This window comes from Choloepus didactylus, chromosome 2, assembly GCF_015220235.1.
Source record: "Choloepus didactylus isolate mChoDid1 chromosome 2, mChoDid1.pri, whole genome shotgun sequence".
Classification (NCBI taxonomy): Eukaryota; Metazoa; Chordata; class Mammalia; order Pilosa; family Megalonychidae; genus Choloepus; species Choloepus didactylus.
Window position 1 is genome coordinate 133,193,445 of NC_051308.1, and position 19,469 is coordinate 133,212,913.

A 19,469-nucleotide genomic window follows, 5' to 3' on the forward strand; every position below is an offset into this window, starting at 1 on the left:
CGTGAAGTCAGTATTCTGTGCACATTTCCAATATTTTAATTTGAAAATTGTGGATGTTAGCTTATAGGCTAATACCTTAGAGTTTTAATATTACCAATCAGTTCATAGAAGGAGATAGAATATATATTCCTTAGATGAAAATTCCAAGGCTATGAAAATTTTGAAACTAAATCTGTGAACTTCCATAAATAGTTTGAAGGATCTGTTGGTACTTATTAAACTTTCTTTCCCACTGTAGTAGTTTGAATCTGATCCTTTCCCAGCTTCCTTTGGAAAATGTATGGATTTATTCATTAAGTATTAAAATCTGAAAAAATCATAAGTGATCTTTCCATAATCTTCCCTTGTTTATCCTGTTCGACCTAGGATTCCACACTCATTAGGTGATAGAACACTGTTGGAAAGGACTCCATTTTTATTTCTAGCTAGATGTATGCAGCAGGACTTAAGTTGTTTCATATGTAAATGAAAATATTTGACTAAATCTTCTCAAGAAGCTTCTTAGATACAGTCACTATGCCATATATGTGTAAAGGGTTACCACTGTCAGAACAGTAATATTATTTCAAAAGAATACACAACTTATCATGGTGTATGTTATCATTCCCTCTTCCTTGTACAGTGTTAAGCAGGAAAGTTCTGGAGAAGACAGCATTTTTTTTTTTCGGTTTATGTACATTTTTTTTTTTTCTTTGTTAGAGAAGTTGTGGGTTTACAGAACAATCATGGATAAAATACAGAATTTCCATATACCTCCACCATTATCTTGCATTGCTATGGAACATTTGTTACAAATGATAGTACATTTTTATAATTGTACTATTAATTAAAGTCCATGGTTTAACTTAGGGTTCACTCTTTGTATACTGTAGATCCATGGATTTCTTTAACTATTTTTATTCTGTTACCATATATGCAATCTGACATTTCCCTTTTTAACCTTATTCAGATATATATTTCAGTGCTGTTAATTGCATTCACAATGTTGTGCTACCATCACCACCATCCATTACCAAAACATTTCCATCATTCCAAACAGGAACTCTGTACATTTTATGCCTTAATTTCCCATTCCCTATCCTCACCCCATCCTCTGGCAATTGATAATCTAGATTCTGAATCTATAAGTTTGCTTATTGTAACTGTTTCAAATCGGTGAGTTAATACAGTATTTGTCCTTTTGTGCCTGGCTTATTTCACTCAACATAATGTCCTCAAAGTTCATCATGTTTTCGCACGTCAGGACTTTATTCCTTCTTACAGCTTGAACAATATTCTGTTGTCTGTATATAGCACATTTTGTTTATCCATTCATTGTTTGACAGACACTTGGGTTGCTTCCATCTTTTGGCAATTGTAAATAGTGCCTCTATGAACATCAGTATGCAGATGTCTGTTTGTGTCCTTGCTTTCAGTTCTTCTGGGTATATACCTAGTAGCAGGATGGAAATTCTATACTTAGCTTCCTGAAGAACTGCCAAATTGTCTTCCACAATGACTGCACCATTTTATATTCTGCCAGCGGTGAATGAGTGTTCCTATTTTTCTGCATCCTCTCCAATATTTGTAGTTTTCTGTTTTATTTTGTTTTTTAAATAGTGACCATTCTAATAGGTGTGAAATAATATTTCATGTGGTTTTGATGTGCAATTCCCTAATAGCTAGTGATGTTGATCATTTTTACATGTGCTTTTTAGCCATTTTTTTTCCTCTTTGGAGAAATGTGTATTAAAGTCTTTGGCCCATTTTTAAAATTTGGTTGTTTGTCTTTTTATAGTTGAGTTGTAGGATTTCTTTATATATTCTAAATCCTTAATGGGTATGTGGTTTCCAAACATTTTTTCCCATTGAGTAGGTTGCCTTTACACTTTCTTGAGAAAGTTCTTTGAAGTGCAAAAGTATTTAATTTTGAGGAGGTCCCATTTATCTATTCTTCCTTACATTGCTTGTACTTTGGGTGTAAAGTCTAAGAAACCATTGCCTACCAAAAGGTCTTAAAGATGCTTCCCTACATTTTCTTCCAGGACTTTTATGGTCCTGGTTCCTATATTAAGGTCTTTGATCCATTTTGAGTTAACTTTTGTATAAGGTTTGAGATATGGGTCTTCTTTCATTCTTTTGCATATGATTATCCAGTTCTTCCAACATCATTTGTTGAAGAGACTATTCTGTTCCAGTGAGTGGACTTGAGAGCCCTGTCAAATATCAATTGGCCATAGATGTGATGGTATATTTCTGAACTCTCAATTCAACTCCATTGGTCTATTTGTCTAACAGCCAGTACCATGCTGTTTTGACTACTGTGGCTTTATAGTAAGTTTTTTTTTATTTTATTTTATTTTTATTAAATTCAGTTTTATTGAAATACATTCACACACCATACAATCATCCATGGTATACAATCCGCTGTCCACAGTATGATAACATAGTTATGTGTTCATCACCACAATCTATCTCTGAACATTTTCCTTACATCAGAAAGAACCAGAACAAGAATAAAAAATAAAAGTGAAAAAAGAACACCCAAATCATCCCCCCATTCCACCTCCTTTGTCCTTTAGTTTTTATCCCCATTTTTCTGTTCATCCATACACTAGATAAAGGGGGTGTGATCCACAAGATCTTCACAATAACACTGTCACCCCTTGTAATCTACATTATTATGTAATTGTTTTCAGGAGTCCAGACTGCTGGGTTGGAGTTTGGTAGTTTCAGGTATTTACTTCTAGCTATTCCAATACATTAAAACCCAAGACATGTTATCTGTATAGTGCATAAGAATGTCCACCAGAGTGACCTCTCAACTCCATTTGAAATCTCTCAGCCACTGAAACCATTTCGTCTCATTTTGCATCTTTTGGTCAAGAAGATGCTCTCAGTCCCACGATGCCGGTCCACATTCATCCCCAGGAGTCATATTCTGCATTGCCAGAGAGATTTACAACCCTGGGAGTCGGGTCCCACATTGGGGGGAGGGCAGCAAGTTCACCTGTCGAGATGGCTCAGTTAGAGAGAGAGAGGGCCACATCTGAGCAACAAAGAGGTAGTAAGGGGGAGACTCTTAGGCACAATTACATGCAAGTTTAGACTCTCCTTTGCGGTAACGAGCTTCATAAGGGCAAGTCCCATGATCGAGGGCTCAGCACATCAAACCGCCAGTCCCAGTGTTTGTGACAGCATCAACACCAGTCCAGGTGAGGATGTCCAACACATCCGCACCTTCCCCCGGATCCTTGGGGCTGGGGAGGGGGAGGCTGTAAATATATTTTTTATTATCTGCCCAAATTACTCTGGGATGTGTCACTATTTCACTCCAGCCTATACTAACCTACCGTATCTCACTTCCTATTCAAAGTTCCACGCAATTGTGGTGTTTGAACAAATCGACTGTAGAGTTGTACCATTTAGAAAATTTAGATCCTGTACCAAATAGATATCTCTTCTCTTGGTCTCATATGGAAGTTGAAGTTTTAAAACACAGTCAGTTTCAACCTTTACCCTTTGGTCTTAACCAGACCTGCTTCATTCGTGTCACTAATTGAAGTCTGGGCTCTTTTTCAGCTTTTTTTTTTTTTTTTTTTTTTGACAGTGGCTGTATGCACTAATACTGACATTCATATCTGCCGAGCTCTAGCTCTGAGTTTCAGGTGTCTCAGAGATATGCATTGTTCCAGAGACCAATCAGGTTATACGCTAGGGGATCAGCATCTCAAAGTTTAGAGATAGGCATTACAATTCAGGGATAGAGTTAACTGCTGTAAGAGCTTACAATCTAGGGACTATTACAATTATTATGTCCATGTTAGGCTATGTTCTACGATTCAATTCTGAGTTTGTAGTAAGTTTTAAGATCGGGATGTGTGAGTCCTCCAACTTCATTCTTCTTTTATAAGATGGCTTTAGCTATTTGGGGTCCCATACCCTTCAGTATAAATTTGATGACTGGCTTTTCCATTTCTGCAAATAAGGTTGTTGGGATTTTGTTAGGGATTGCATTGAATCTATAAATTGCTTTGGGTAGCTTTGAGATCTTAATGATATTTTGTCTTCTAATCCATGAACACAGAATGTTCTTCCATCTAATTAGGTCTTCTTTAATTTCTTTTAGCAATGTTTTGTAGTTTTGTGTGTACAAGTCCGTTGCATCACTTGGTTAGATTTATGCCTAGATATTTTATTCTTTTAGTTGCTATTGTAACTGGAATTCTTTTCTTGATTTCTTCTTCTGATTGTTCATTGCTTGTATATGGAAACACTTCTTGCCATCTTTGTCTTGTTCCTGTTCTTAGAGGGAAGGCTTTCAGTCTTTCACCATTAGGTAGAATCTCGGCTATGGGCTTTTCTTATATGCTCTTTATCAAGTTGAGGAAGTTTCCTTCTATTCTTAGGGTTCTAATTGCTTTTATCAAGAAAGGGTGCTGTATTTTGTCAGATGCCTTTTCTGTACTAATTTAGATGATCATGTTTTTTTTCCCCCTTCATTCTGTTAATTTGGCTTATTACATTAATTGATTTTCTTATGTTGAACTAGCCTCACATACCAGGGATAAATCCCACCTGATCAGGGTATATAATTTGTTTAATATACTGTTGGATTTGGTTTCCTAGTATTTTGTTGAGGATTTTTGCATTTATATTCATTAGAGATATTGGTCTATTGTTTTCTTTTCTTGTTGTGTTACTATCCAGCTTTGGTATGAAGGTGATGTAACCATGTAGAATGTGTTAGGAAGTATTCTCTCCTCTTCAAGTTCCTGGAAGTGTTTGAGCAGAATTGGTGTTAAGTCTTCTTGGAATGTTTGGTAGAATTCCTTGGTGAATCCATCTGGTCCTGCTTTTCTTTGTTGGGAGATTTTTTTTACATTACAAATGCAATCACCTTACTAGTCATTGGTTTGTTGAGATCTTCTATTTCTTCAGTAAATGTAGGTAGTTTGTGTGTTTGTAAGAATTTGTCCATTTCATGTAGATTATCTAACTTATTGGATTACAGTTGTTGATAATATCTTCTTATAGTCCTTTTTATTCAGTGGGTAAGGTAGTGTCCCCCTTTTCATTTCTGATTTTCATTATTTGTATCCTCTCCCCCCCCCCCCGCCTTTTTTTTTTTTGGTCAGTCTAGCTAAAAGTTAGTCAATTTTATTGGTCTTTTTAAAGAACCAACTTTAGGTTTTGTTGATTTGCACTGTCATTTTTTGTTTTCTATTTCATTTATATCCACTCTAATCTTTTTTATTTTCTTCCTTGTGCTCACTTTGTGTTTAGTTCATTCTTCTTTTAATAGTTCTTTCTGCTTTGGGGTTAGGCTTCTGATTTGAACTCTTTGTTCTTTGGTGATGTAAGCACTTAGAGCTATAAATTTCCCTCTCAGCCCTGCCTTTGCCACATCCCATAAGTTTTGTATGTTGTATTTTCTTTTTCATTCACCTCAAGATATTTCCTAATTTCACTTCTGTTTTTCTCTTTAACTCATTGACTATGTTGTTTAATTTCCAAATATTTGTGAGTTTTGCATTTTTCCCTCTGTTATTGATTTCTAGCTTTATTCTGTTTTGGTTAGAAGAATATACATTGCATGAATTCAATATTTTTCTAATTTATGAGTCTTGTTTTGTGACCTGTGGTCTATTCTGGAGAATCATCCATGTGTACTGGAGAAGAATGTGTAATCTGTTTATGTTGGGTTATATATATGTCTCTTAGGTCTAGTTAGATTACAGTATCATTCAAATCTTGTACTTCTTATTGATCTTCTTTCTAGATGTTCTATCCATTATTGAGAATGATGTATTATAGCCTCCTATTCTTCATGTAGAACTGTCAATTTCTCCCTTCAAATCTGTCAGTATTTGCTTTATATATTCTGGGAGCTCTGCTTCCAGGTGCATATATATTTATTATTGTTACATCTTCCTGTTGTATTATCCCTTTTATCAGTATATAGTAACCATGTTTGTCCCTTGTAACTGTTTTTGATTTACAGTCTATTTTGTCTGATATTGGCATAGCCACCCAGCTCTCTTTTGGTTACTATTTGCATGGTATGTTTTTTACATCCTTTCACCCACAAGCTACTTGTATCTTTGAATTTAAGGTGAGTCTCTTGCACACAGCATATAATTGGGCCATGCTTTTCTTTTTTTAATCCATTCTGCTAATCTCTGTCTTTTGCCTGGGGAGTTTAATCCATTTACATTTAGAGTTACTACTGATAATACGGGATTTTCTTCTGCCATTTCACTATTTATCATCTGTAAATCTTATACCTTTTTTGTCCCTCACTTCTATTAATGCCTGCCTTTATATTTATTTGATTTTTTTGTGTTGTATCAAATTGAGAACCTTCTCATTTCTCTTGATATAAATTTTTTGTCTGTTTTACCCGTGGTTAGCATGTGGTTAAAATTTAACATCCTAAATATCCAACAGTCATATTTGATTTGATACCAACTTAACTTCAATAGCATGAACATATATTTTTCTTCTATGTGTCTGCCCCCCACCATTTTTTTGTACTTGTTAACGTTTATATCTTTGTACATGGTACATCCAAACCATAGACTTATCTTACTTTTTAAGCATTTGAACTTTAGCAGCTGTAGAAAGAAGAATTGGAGTTACATGCAAAATGATACAATATAAAAATACTGGCATTTATGATTACCCAAATTGTTACCTTTACCACAGGTTTTTATTTCTTTACATTTCTTTGAAACATTGTCTAGTGTACTTTCCCTTTAGTTTGAAGAATTCCTTTTAGCATTGCTTGTAGGGTAGATCTAGTGGTGATGAACTCCCTCAATTTTTGTTTGTCTGAGAAATTCTTAAATCTCTCCTTTATTTTTGAATGAGAGTCTCATCAGACATAAAATTCTTGGCTGGCAGTTTTTTTTTTCTGTCAGTACTTTAAGTATTTCAGCCTTCTTGCCTCCATAATTTCTGGTGAGAAGTTGGCACTCAAACTAATTTGGACTCCCTTGTACGTAGCACATTGCTTTTCTCTTGCAGCTTTCAGAACTGTCTCCTTGTCCTTTGCATTTGGTAGTGTAATCAATATTTGATGAGGTATATTTTCCTTCATGTTTATCCTATTTGGTGTTCCCTGAGCTTCTTGAATGTGTATATTCATGCCTTTTGCTAAATTTGGGAAGTTTTCTGTCATTATTTCTTGGAGTATTCCTGCTACTTCTTTCTTTTTTTCTCCTTCTCAGTCTCCCATAATACCTATATTGGTATTCTTGATTGTGTCTCATCAGTGTCTTAGGCTACTGATGCTTTTTATAATTCTTTTTCTTTTCTGTTCCTCAGCCTGTCACATTTTAGGTGTCTTGTCCTTGATTTCACTGATTCTCTCTTCTGCCATCTCCAGTCTGTTCCTGAAACCCTCATGGGCATTTTTGATTTCAGTCATCCTGGTCTTCAGCCCCAGGAATTGTGTTTGGTTCCTTTTTAAAATTTCTATCTCTTTAATAAGATTCTCCTATTGCTCATTCATTGTTTTCCTGATATCCTTTAGTTCTTTCTCTGTATTTTCCTTCATCTCCTTGAGCATTTTTAAGATCATTTTTTTAAAGGCTTTGTTCAGTATGTCCACATTTCTGGTCTCCTTCATTGGTGTTTTCTGTATTTTTATCCTCTTCCTTTGGATGGGTCATCATTTCTTGTTTCTTTGTCTTATACTCTTTTGTGGTACCCTGTACATTTTAATAGTTTAAAAAGTTAACTCTGGGATTTATTCCCTAGGTTGTTTATTTCTTTGTTTTGTAACCACTTGATAATAAGACAGAAATTTTCTTGAGCTTTAGCTCTCCTATCTGGAAGGTTTGCCTAAAGCGAATGCAGTATACAGGGTTTTCCCTATCTTTCTGGGTCTTTGTCTTCTTCTAGGCTTTTCCTTGTTAGTTGTTTTGGAGCTCCCCTGTTTATAGGAGTTTTGTTGTTCCCTCTGTTTCCCAGGAGACAGACCTCCCTTTCCTGGGTGTTTGAAGCCAGCAAGTCTTTGCCCCAGATTGTTCCCTTTTATAGTTTCTTACACTACTTTTATTGTCTCAAACTGCTTTTGACTAGAGGGCAAATTCTGAGAGGCAGGTCATCCCATAGAGGACTTTCCAAAGTCAGTCTTTCCCAGGCAAAACAGAGCTAGGGACCCATGAAGTGGGTGCTGTCCTGCTCCAAAGTGCCCTGGGGAGGGGGTCAGCAAGAATGCTAAGAGCATCTTTGACCTTTCCCAATGTTGAGCTTTTCTGGCCTGCCCAGCAAATGTACCCCTTCAGCAAACTGTCCCCCTCCCTGCAGCTCTGATGAAGCACTGCATCTTTAAATCTCTTCCATCTCTGCCTCCTTTTTTGGGAAGGTTGAAGTAATGGCTTCCCTCAGACCCAGGACCCAGCAATCCGAATTCACTAATCAAAAACTGTGATCAGTGATTGGCCGTGTGTGCTTACCACTGGCCTTGGGGAAGAGGATTTTTATGTCCCTTTCCATTACCAGTGATCTAGCCTGCCATGAGAGAGGGGATGGACTCTAGTAGCTGTAGTGCCAAGAGGGCAATTTACTGTTCTTTCCCATAATTTATCAGCCTCTCCCTCCCGTTCTTCCCTGGATGCTTTAAGTATTCTTCTGGCCTCCAGAGATTCAACATAGTTGTCACAGACAGTTCCTTACTATTTAATCTTGTTGGTGGAGGGATTCAGAGTTGGAGTTCCTTACTTTGCCATCTTCCCTGGAAGCCAGTTTATGTACATTATGTTGATATGTTCATTGTTGATCTTTGGCCCCAGTAAGAAGGAATTTCCGCAAAAATTGTACCATGTTAAAATGAAGATACACAGCCAGCCTTCTCCTATGAAACATTACTGGTTTTGAGTAATAGGTATTCACTTGATTTTAAACTGATATATTTATATACCCTGACAGCTCACATCTGAACACATTACATTTTAACTAAATGGTTTTATCTGACTTGGCTGTTTTTCCACTTCAGAAGAAGTTTAAGAGAAGAAACAAAACAGGGTAAACCAATAGAGGAGGGACTAAATCTTAGAATTACCTGTAAGCTCTTGTACTGGTTATGGAGCCTCAGAATTTGAAAGTGGGTACATAAAATAGTGTAAAGATTTAGCAGGTTGGATGTTCTTCCAAGTTAATGTTTTCCATTTAGTACCATTTTATAAAGAGTACACTATCCTTCTACTTTCCTTTTTCCTATTTCAGAAGTTTATTATTGAAGGATGTTCATAAGTAGGGTGAAGGTATTTGTATTAGTTAGGGTTCTCTTGGGAAACAGAATCAATGAGAGATGTCTCTGATTATCAAATTGTAAAAGTGACTCACGCAACTGCGGGCACGCACGAGTCCAAATTCTGCAGAGCCGTCAGCAAACTGTCAACTCCAAGGAAGATGTCCGATGAACTCCTTGGGAAACGAACCTACAACTTCGACGAACTCCTCAGGAAATGAACCAGCAACTTCGACGAGCTCCGCAGGAAATGCTTCACTGGGCAGCCGAAGAAGAAGTGAAGGTTCTCTAACTGTCCGGCTTATAAGCCTTCAACTGATCACCCGGACCAAATCCAGCCAATTGCATTCTCTCATTGTGGAAGGCACGCCCCTTGATGAGTCATCAGTCAGCCGCAGTCAATTGACTGATGATCCAACAAACCGGCTGATCACGCAGACCAAATCCAGCCAATTGCATTCTCTCATTGTGGAAGCACGCCCCTTGATGAGTCATCAGTCAGCTGCGGTCAATTGACTGATGATCCAGCAAACCAGCCCGTTGGTTTATTAACCAGCCTCAAATATCCTAACAGCAATCGTCAGGCCAGTGTGCACTTGACGAGACAGCTGGGTCACCTAGCCAAGTTGACACATGAACCCAACCATCACAGTATTGTTCAATTTATGTGCATTGTTATGTAGACATGTTGATTGTTGGTCTCTGATTTAAGGGTCTCTGGCCACTTAAAAAAAGCAGCACATCACAAATGATGGTCCAGAGTCATTTGCTTTCTCTGAAACTTTACCAGTCAGGAATACCAATTACATAGGTTGTTCATTTTAACTTATAAATCAACAAATCGTGTCTGCACACATCTGAATCTTTTTGGAAATGCCGTTTAATATGCTGTCCATAACTCAAGCAAGTATGTCAGGATCAAGAGAAAAGAAAAAAATAGAAGAGCAAGAGGAGTGGAAGGATGAGACTGGAAAAGACTATGTTTTAGAAAGTTATCTGTTAGAGCTTATGTTTTTTTGTTTTGATTATCATTTGAGTGTAGAGAAAGGAAAAAACTTACCATAAATGATGCAAGTCACCTAATTCAAAGGATATTCACAGTCAGTGTCAATTACTAAAAGAGCCACTATTAAGGACTTTAAAAAAATGTATTAAAAATTTTGCATGTTAAAATGCTTTTATTTCATGCAGAGTTTGTTACCTGTGGCATATTGATAGTTATAGGTAAAAGCAGAAATAAATTCAAATAGTTTAAAAGGAAGTCAAACTAATGATGAAGTGGTAGTTTGTTCTGCAATACCAATAAAAAGTGAAATTTTATTATTAAAATTTTTATTTGATTATGAAAATAAAGGCTTATACAAATTTAGGCAGTGCATTTAAATATATTTAAAATATGTTTTAAAAAGGAAAGGAGAAGGAACACAAGTAAACAAATATATATATGAATTACAAAATAAGTTTCATACTGAATACTGGTCCTATGTGCTCGGGGTGCTTAAGCAACTAAAAGAAGGTCAGTATGCCTAAAAACAGTGAGCAAGTGTAAGATCGGCACAAGATGAGTTTGGAAAGTTATCAGGGGCCAGAAAATAATTTTTCTATTCTATGGCCATTAGTTCAGATTTAAATGTAAGAACAGTGAGAATGATTTTAAAATGAGATATTGTATAATCTATGTTTAAAAATAGTTATTCAGGCTGTTATGTGCAGGACAGATTGTAGCATTAGAAGAGTAGAGGGGGAAAGGCCAGTTTAAAAACTAATGATTGATTACAGAGATATTTTGGAGATAGAATCAACAGAGCTTTTGACCTGATGGATTGTGTGAATATGAAAAGGCATGTGCATTTGGAAGGGTGGTCATTGGGGGAGAAGTAGAGCTACCTTCCTTCTTACATTCAACAGAATTTATTGAAGTAAAGAACACAGTCCCTGCCATCAAGGTGGTCAGAGTCTAGTATATACAAAATGAACATAAAGACTGTACGTGGAAAGGTACTTATGCTCTAGTATACATATTTTGTACTAGCTAAATAAACAATTTTAGTGTAATATGTGTTATTGCATCAGTAAACATGGACATCTAAGGGAGCATGACCCACACTTGGGGAATCTGAGTATTTTTTGCAGAAGTGATGTTACAGTTTTAAGAAACAGGAAGAGTAGGTCAGATTTTCTTTCCTTAGATGGCTGGGTGTACAGACAAGAGCAAGTATATGCCAGGAAGAGGTCAATGTGTTATGGAGAGCTTGACTTATTCGATAAATTTCAAATAATTTAACAGATGAGTATAGGAAAGGAGTGATGAAATGGGCTAGACCCTGGAGACAGCATTTTATCCATTTTAAATTTTATCAGTTGCTTTCATGCAATGCCCATGACATTTTACTGTTCTCAATTACTTCAAGCTCATTCCACTCTGTAATTCTTCATGTTTATTGTTCTGCTTGCCTAAGTTTTCCTCCCAAATGTTTGCTGACATGATCATCTTCCCTTAAAGCAGTCCCCACACCCCCAGTCACTTTCTGATCTAGCACCTTTTTCTAAATTCTTCCTTATATTATCCAGTATTATCACATTTATTTGTTTTCCTGTTAGTCTCCTTCATTAGACTATGACCACTTTGAGAGAGGGACCTGGTCGAGCTTATTTATAGCTGCATTCCCAGTAACTAGGCCTACACTTGAGTGATCTATAAATACTCGTTGAATAATTAAATGAACCCTTATAATAAAGAGGGAAAACTGGGTTATTGCAAAGTGCCCTTAATTATTATTTACATTTTCCCTGTTATCTTATCTCTTAGATATTCCTTATGACTGGGTTGGTAAAAGTACATTTTGTTGCAAGAAAGAAACATGCTCAGTTGCTTTGGGTGGGGGCTTATGCTAAGGTTAAAACACAGCCCAGGAAATCATCTGAAAAGTCACTCTGGATCTCAGTACTTTCCATGAAGGGGAGAGTCCGGCAGGCTTCATGGGAATTGGAACCACGGTAATGGCATTGGTCATCTCAGTCATCTTTTCTTTTCGGATGTTAGAAACCGCTGCTCCCTGGTGACCTACCATTTTCATGCTCTGTAAGAGCAACTTTGATGGGTTTGTTTATCATCCTCATTGAGGACTGCCCTTTTGGACAGTCTTCCTAAAAGCCACCTCCTTGTCCACTGATGTCAAACATGGTCAACCTATTTATTACGATTTTTGGCTGCATCACCATCCCTGGTCCGCTGTGTGTGGCCAGGATAATAGAACGACGTGGTGTAAGTGATTATACATTTAGGCGGAAAGAACTGCATGTGGCCACTTTTCCACAGATCCATAGAATTGTGTGGGGGCATATCAAGCACTGAGAGCTCCATAGATTGTCTAGTGCAGTGATTTTTTTTTTTTTTTTAATTTGAGGGGTTTTTGAGGATTTGTCTTTAGAATATACCAGTGGGAGTTGTTACCTTCCTCCTAGAATTCATCAAGGCTTGTTGGGGTGCTCTCAACATCTCACCAGTTGAAGTAGAGTTCTCCTTCCTTTCCTGCTTCCAAAGGTAATACTGTACATCCACCAGGGATTCCTCATCCCCAAACTTAAATCAGTCAGTCAGGGTCATACGGCCCCTTCTCCCTACAAGCTTGTTCCCTTTGGGTTCCAGTAATTGCTACCGTGAAGTGGGGTGGACCGAACTAGGAGTGGGTAAATGGGGTTCTGGTTCCATTTCTGCCTCTAAGTAGCTGTTTGGCTTTAGGCAATGCACTTGACACTTTGGTTCTTAGTTTTATGATATAGGAAATGAGGCAGTTAGATTGGGTGGTCTTGCCCTCACTTTGAAACTGTGATTGTGTTCGTTTTCTACCTTTAAAGAAAATGTGGAGATCACTCGGGGCTGTGCTCCTCAAACTGGACTCCACATCCCCAGGAATCATTGTTTGCTAGGAGTCTGAAGGCCTTAACATCAACATGGCCTGTGCTCCTAGAGCTTTGATCTTATGTAAAAATTTTAGGGAGAAATATTTTTTTTCACTAAAATGTACATATACTATAGGCTGGAAAGCCAAATTTGCTTGGATTTTAAAGTAAGATACAAATTGTATAAAGTTCCTTTGCATTTGATAGCCACAGTAAAATCTTTTTAATGTTGAGAAAAATAGCTTCCAAAAGGCATATGGTTCACCCTCAGTTCAATAATATACCAATAGGTAGTGCCAAAGACTGATTAGTCCGTATTTTTAAGTTAGGGGAAGATATTTCTGGCTGATGCTTGTTTTCATATGAGCAGTGACAGTACTATTTCCTTCATTTGACTCATTACTGTTTACAAAAGTAAAGTAGGTTTTACTTGGTGAAAAAATTCAAAATCATTGAAAAAGAGTGTTCCCTTTGGGAAATTAGTTCTTTAGAGCAGTTCGTTTTCCACAAAATTCTCTGCTGCTGTTGTAACAGATGATTTTCTTTCTGAGGCTTCTTTTGCTCCTACAGGATGACAAGTGAATGAAAGGGCAGTGCTTGGCTGGAAATAGCTCTGTAAGCTGCCATGGGCGGCCAAAGCCCAGCGTCCGGCACCTCAGCCACCCAGCATGCCAGCTGCTCAGTCCACTCAGGGTGATCATAGAGACTGGAAGCTTAGATTGTATAAGCATGAATAAGAAGAGCCCAGATGTTAATTCAAGGAGGGTTTAGTTGGTAAGATACCAGACAGCACTTAATTAACTGAATTTTTTTTTCAAAAAGAGGTGTGGAAGTGGTGGATGTTGACCATGGTGCTTTGCAAATGTGTCTGCAAGAATATGATGCCTAAACCTGGCTAGAGTTTGGACACCACATCTAGGAAACTTGTAGAAAAGTAAAATACATGTTTCAGATCCTACCCAATTTGTATCAAATCAGACTTGGCACAGGCCAGTTGTAGTGTTGCCTTTGAGCTCACCTGGCTGTGTGCTCATGGGCTGTAGGCTCTCCGTGGGCAAGAAGCATGCCCTTGCTCTGTTGAGCCATGCCCAACACTTAGAGAATGTCAAGACACTTTTAATGAATGAGTGGATATGTTATGCTTGTGATCAGTTTCCCAGGATAAAACAACTACACCCTCTGACATTAGGAAAACTTAATTATTTTTTAATGTGGCTGTGTTTAGATTTTAAATTAGGCCTCAGAGGTGAAAGGTCAGCACATTCCTGACACCCCATTTATCTGTTGTACAGCACTGTCCTCTGAGTTATTGCCCCAGGGAATCCCATTGCATCAGGGCAGTGATATCAGCATCCTGAAGAGATGCTAATCTATATTGTGGCCATCACTCTTCCATGCCCTGCTTAGAAGGCATGGTGCTCAATGCTCGTACAGTTAGCTGTTATGTTTGCTGAAGTTTGAGGGTTCTTGTGAAAATTATCAGTTAAATAGTTTATATCTGGCACATTTTCTAATAGGATTGTACCTAGAATTAACTTTTATTAAAAACCACATTTTTGCATTTTGTGGCATGTATCAACCTTAGAAGCATTGAGTTCAGATTTGAAAGAAAATTCTTGTTTCAGATCCCCTTTTAAATAATCCATATGTATTGTTTAGGGAAACTCTAGTGTTCCACATGCAGCTTCAGTTTTATTAACCTGAGCCCCATGGCATCTACTGGAGTTTAACAATCACGGGCTGTTTGCATATTGCCACTTCTTTGTGTTAATTCCTCACGCATAAGGATGACTTGGGAACCTTGTCTGATTTAAGGCCAAGCATAATTAGTACAAACAAAAGTTTAGGGCATAATTGTTCACCAGTTATATACCGAGGGTATAGTTTGCTGTACACCAATGCATTTGTTGTAGGGAATAAAACAAGCTGAAATGGGGAATCAAGTTTGTAACTGAAGATTTGGCAAGAGATATAATTTTGGCTTAGCCGTTTTAATCATTTTCCCTTAGATAAAGATAATTGATTATATGAAGTTTTGGGAACATCCAAGATGGCTAAAATGTATATGTTGAAATTACATATAACTATTTTGCATTTAATGCCAGTATAAATTTTCAGATTTTGATAAACAGCACTGTAACTGTACCAACATATATCCACAGTAAATACAAATTCTGGAGCAGAAAAAAAACGAAACAACTGTTGGGCCTGTGTTTTCCCAAGAAGAAAGAAGCAGCTTTCTTGGATGAGTTGTTAGTTTATAATGTAATGACATTTATATTTTTAGGATACTCCGGTTATTTATTTTAAATTTGTCAGTGTCAATGAGAGAATCTGCTGTTCTACTTTTATGTTTATACGGTTTTACATTCCAGAATTACTTGAAGCATGGATAGCTAAGGGAAAATAGAAACTAGGGATTTTAAGCCTGAACAAATTCTGAAAGGTTAATCTATAAAAAACGAGATTTGCTTTATTCAGCATAATTCCAGATGGAAGGAGGCAGGTCAATGTATAAGAGTTACACAGATAGAGATTTTTGACTATGTTTCAGGAAGACCTTGTTAGTACCCTAACAAGTGAATGAGTTGTCATGGGGACATGTAGCGAATATTCTGTCCCGGACATTTTCAAGCAGTGATTGGGACCTGTCCAGGTTATTTTATAAGGGGAGAGGGAAACTTCATTAAATCAACAGTAAATGGCTATTTGAAATATGAGCATCTGTAAATCTAATTTCTTCTCTGTTCTTGTTCTCATTCATGAAGTTGATGACTGCTGTGGCAATAGATTGTTAGCAATTATGTTGATTGAATGTTGACATGAAGTTCAACCCACTCCCTCTTCTCATATTTTAATTGCATTTTTATCTATCAGTTAATGTGATTGTGTTTGCTTTCTTAGCAATGTTACCATGACTTTTTTTGTAAAAGAAAGAAATATAAAGGGGCCTTTTGGAATGCAACCATTCATCTCACCAGTATTGTCAGTCACCTACTATATGCAGCCATCAGAAGCAAGATCATGTCGTTTTGCTCTTGCTTCATTCCTTTGGTCGTTTTATCTCTGTAGTCCTTTAGCCTTGATGACAGATAGTGCTGAAACTAGTGCTGAAACAGGGAGTGCTGAGCAATCAGAAATAAATAGCCAAAGATGATCCTAACAATCGACCCCCACATATAAATTCCATTACATCATAAACTCACAATTCATCCCAGATAAAAAGCATATATATCAAATAAACACTGTACTTTGCAAGTAATATATGAGTGAATTCAGGCTAGTAGCATTGTCTTTTTGCCAAAGCCTGGGCTCAACCGTTATTCCTGGTGAGGGTTACACATTTTTGTTTTAGGAATGAGGTAGCCATATACATACCCTTTGCTAGTGTGCTACCATATCAGCTTCCCAAATGAAGCCCATTCCAAGAAGAAAGTAATGGTAGGAGAGAGTAAATGGAAAAAGTATCAGAAATAAGTGAGACAATAAAAATGAAGTCTGTTATTCCTACTTTGCAGAATAGCTAGGTCTTATTTCTTGACCAGAGTATGCTAATATGTATCATGTTCAGTTTTACTATTACTATTTTACTGGGCCGTGTGTTTTGGGCACACAGTCCATATGAAATTTGAAGCAGCATTGCTCCATGCCTGACATTTTGCAGCCTTCTTATGTAGTTTGAGCATTTTACATCATCCAAGTCATTATTTTTTCTAAACACTCTCTGAGTTTTTGGTCATTTCTTCTTGAGAAGGAGTAAGTTGGTCATGTTGGTGATAAAGAACTGCTGTTTCCATCATTTGTCATGTGACTCTGTCTTTTTATTCCTGTGAGTATTGGCAACAGAGGGATAACTGCAGTGACAGCCAGGGCCCTTCGGAACACCTGACTGGCCCCAGTATTTGAAGCTACATCAGCTATTTCGAATTTAAAAATTCTTTCTTGTTGCTTTTCACCTCTATTTAAAAACTGGCATCAAAGCAAAACTATTCAGTTAGCCAACTGAATGAGATGCTTTCCTTGCCCTTGAAATGCACAATGAAACTGAGGTTCACCCCATCTCTGTTCCCCCAAAATGTACTGTCATGCAGGTATGAGAACAGACAAGACTCCGTTTTTAAAAATCTGCTTTATATTGCATCCTACTCAATGTATTGGACTTCTAAATCAGTTGTTGTGTGCTTGGGATATTTAGGTTCCATTTTAAATTAACAGTTGCAGCAATTAAATGTATAAAACAAGCTTTCTCTATAGTCAAGGCGTTTACAGTTTGTTGAGAAAGCATCTGATAAACACTTCACTGTGGAGAGTCCCCTTGCCCGTGTTGTTTGAGGAAAGGATGATAGGGTCTGTTATTTGTGTTGGAGCAACACCTTATAACATCTGGCAGGGGAAACACTCCAGAAAGATGTGGGATTAAAGTCATCCCTCCAGGGGTTCTGTGGCCCAAGAACTGATGCAATGGGGAGATGTAGCAATTCATAACATGCCTCAGCAGTCACAGCAGCTGAAATTGGGGTGAAGGGTGTGGTGTTTGTATTTTTTTTTTCCAGTCCGTCTTCCTTCTTATTGACTGGATTGATAAGAAAGTGTTGACTGAAACTTTTCAGTTCTGTTTAATTTACAGCAACACTTTTCTCTGGAATGTTTTACCCCCTCTGAAGTGGTTAATGAAAAGGATTTCACAGACCTTATTAAATTGTTTGCTGGAGCATTTCATGTGGGTATTGACATCTTTTCTGGGTAATTTGGATATCTAGATCTGAATGACAGCCATTCATCCTCCTTTAAATATTTAGTGTAGCATTTTCAACTGGTTACAGCTTCACCATGGTCAATCATTAGAATAAAAATCTCGAAGTATAATAAACAATGACTTAAGTACAACAAATACCATGTTGCACAACAAATATCCCTCAATGTGCAACAAATATCGTGTTTATGAGTGAACTCTATCTTTGAAGGGAGTAGTTTCATCTCTAAATGAAAAGGTGTCTCTGGGGTTACAAGTTAAACCCATGTGCAATTCAAGCTCCTAGTCTCAAGAAAGAAATATTGAACTGAGGTCTTCATTGCACATTCAAAGAAATATAAAGAAAAGGAATGGATCTGTATTTCAAGTATTGTTGATGCTATTGGCTTAGACATGTTCCCTTTATTGGGTATATTTTGCAAGCCTAAATTTGAGCCTGAAGGGTTTCTCCATATAAACGTCTTAAGTATTGCACTGGCATATCCATCACCTTTTTGCTTTTGAATTACAAAGATAACCTTAAGATATGAGCCTTATCCTGGGCAATGTAATACATACACAGAATGGGTGAGCTTCCTTAGTGATGAAATCAGCCAATGCCCAAGAGGAAAGTAATAGGCAGGAAGGATAGAATTGATGAAAAAATTGATTCTTTTCCATTAAACTGTACTTGATGTGTTTTTTATGAAGCAGGCATCAACTGAAAGAGAAATATTTTTTCAACTAAAAGGAGATTGATGATGAGGGAGAGGAAAAGTATGTAAGGGATCAGGGGATAAATGTGCATCTTATTCCATTACCTTCTCAAGCTAGGAGAAAGTTGCAAGACATTCCATTGTAGCTACTTCAGATGTTTACTTGGACTTGATGGTATTAAAACTTTTTAATGCTAATAATTGCTCTTTTTTTTAAGTGCATTTGAACTTCACATGCTGTTATTTTCTCAACTCTGTAAGATTTATGTTGCTTATTTTCAGGTTTACCAAAGATGCAGGTCATTAGGAACTATACTGGCACACCACCTCCAGCTCTTCATGAAGGACCTCCTTTACACATCCAGGCAGGCGATACAGTTGAACTTCTGAGAGGAGATGCACACAGTCTGTTTTGGCAGGTACTATCCAAATTACAAATTTAAGATTTAATGGATGTTTATTACTGCTAGCAATTAAAGCTCTTATCATTAGAACTGATCAAATGCTTTCTGCTTCAGAAATTTTATATGATTTGGGGAGAAATAAGTATTTTGTATTAACCTTTCCCATATTTACCAATGCCAAAGTGGCAAAGGGGGTGAGAGTATTAAAGAAAAATGGAATCAGTGCTGTGAGTCATAATTACCATTTTTATTAAAAATTCATTCTTGGCCAGAGCATTTTTTCCAAACCCAGGACCTGTGGGTATGATCTAATTTGCATGGCTTTAATATATTAACAGTTCACTTCAGGGAAACTACCTAATTAGCTTGCCAATCGCCATCTCTGGCCATATTTCATTTGTGCCTACCCACACTAATACCTGAAATTCTCAGAGGTGCTCTGGGCATTTTTCATGAAATATATGAAATGTGAAAAG

At 37.1% G+C, this 19,469-nt stretch overlaps 1 protein-coding gene across 5 annotated transcripts in view; it reads left to right on the forward strand.

Moving 5' to 3' along the window:
• Positions 1-19,469, forward strand: part of VAV3 (vav guanine nucleotide exchange factor 3) — a 375,496-nt gene that overhangs the window by 282,749 nt on the left and 73,278 nt on the right. For all 5 annotated transcript variants that reach the window (XR_005215287.1, XM_037826497.1, XM_037826494.1 and 2 more), the window contains one exon: positions 18,872-19,008. Coding sequence is in view for 4 of the 5 variants with exons in the window: in XM_037826497.1 (XP_037682425.1) it covers positions 18,872-19,008 (137 nt within the window). In the remaining variant the exon portion in view is untranslated. The remainder of the gene's footprint in view (positions 1-18,871; positions 19,009-19,469) is intronic.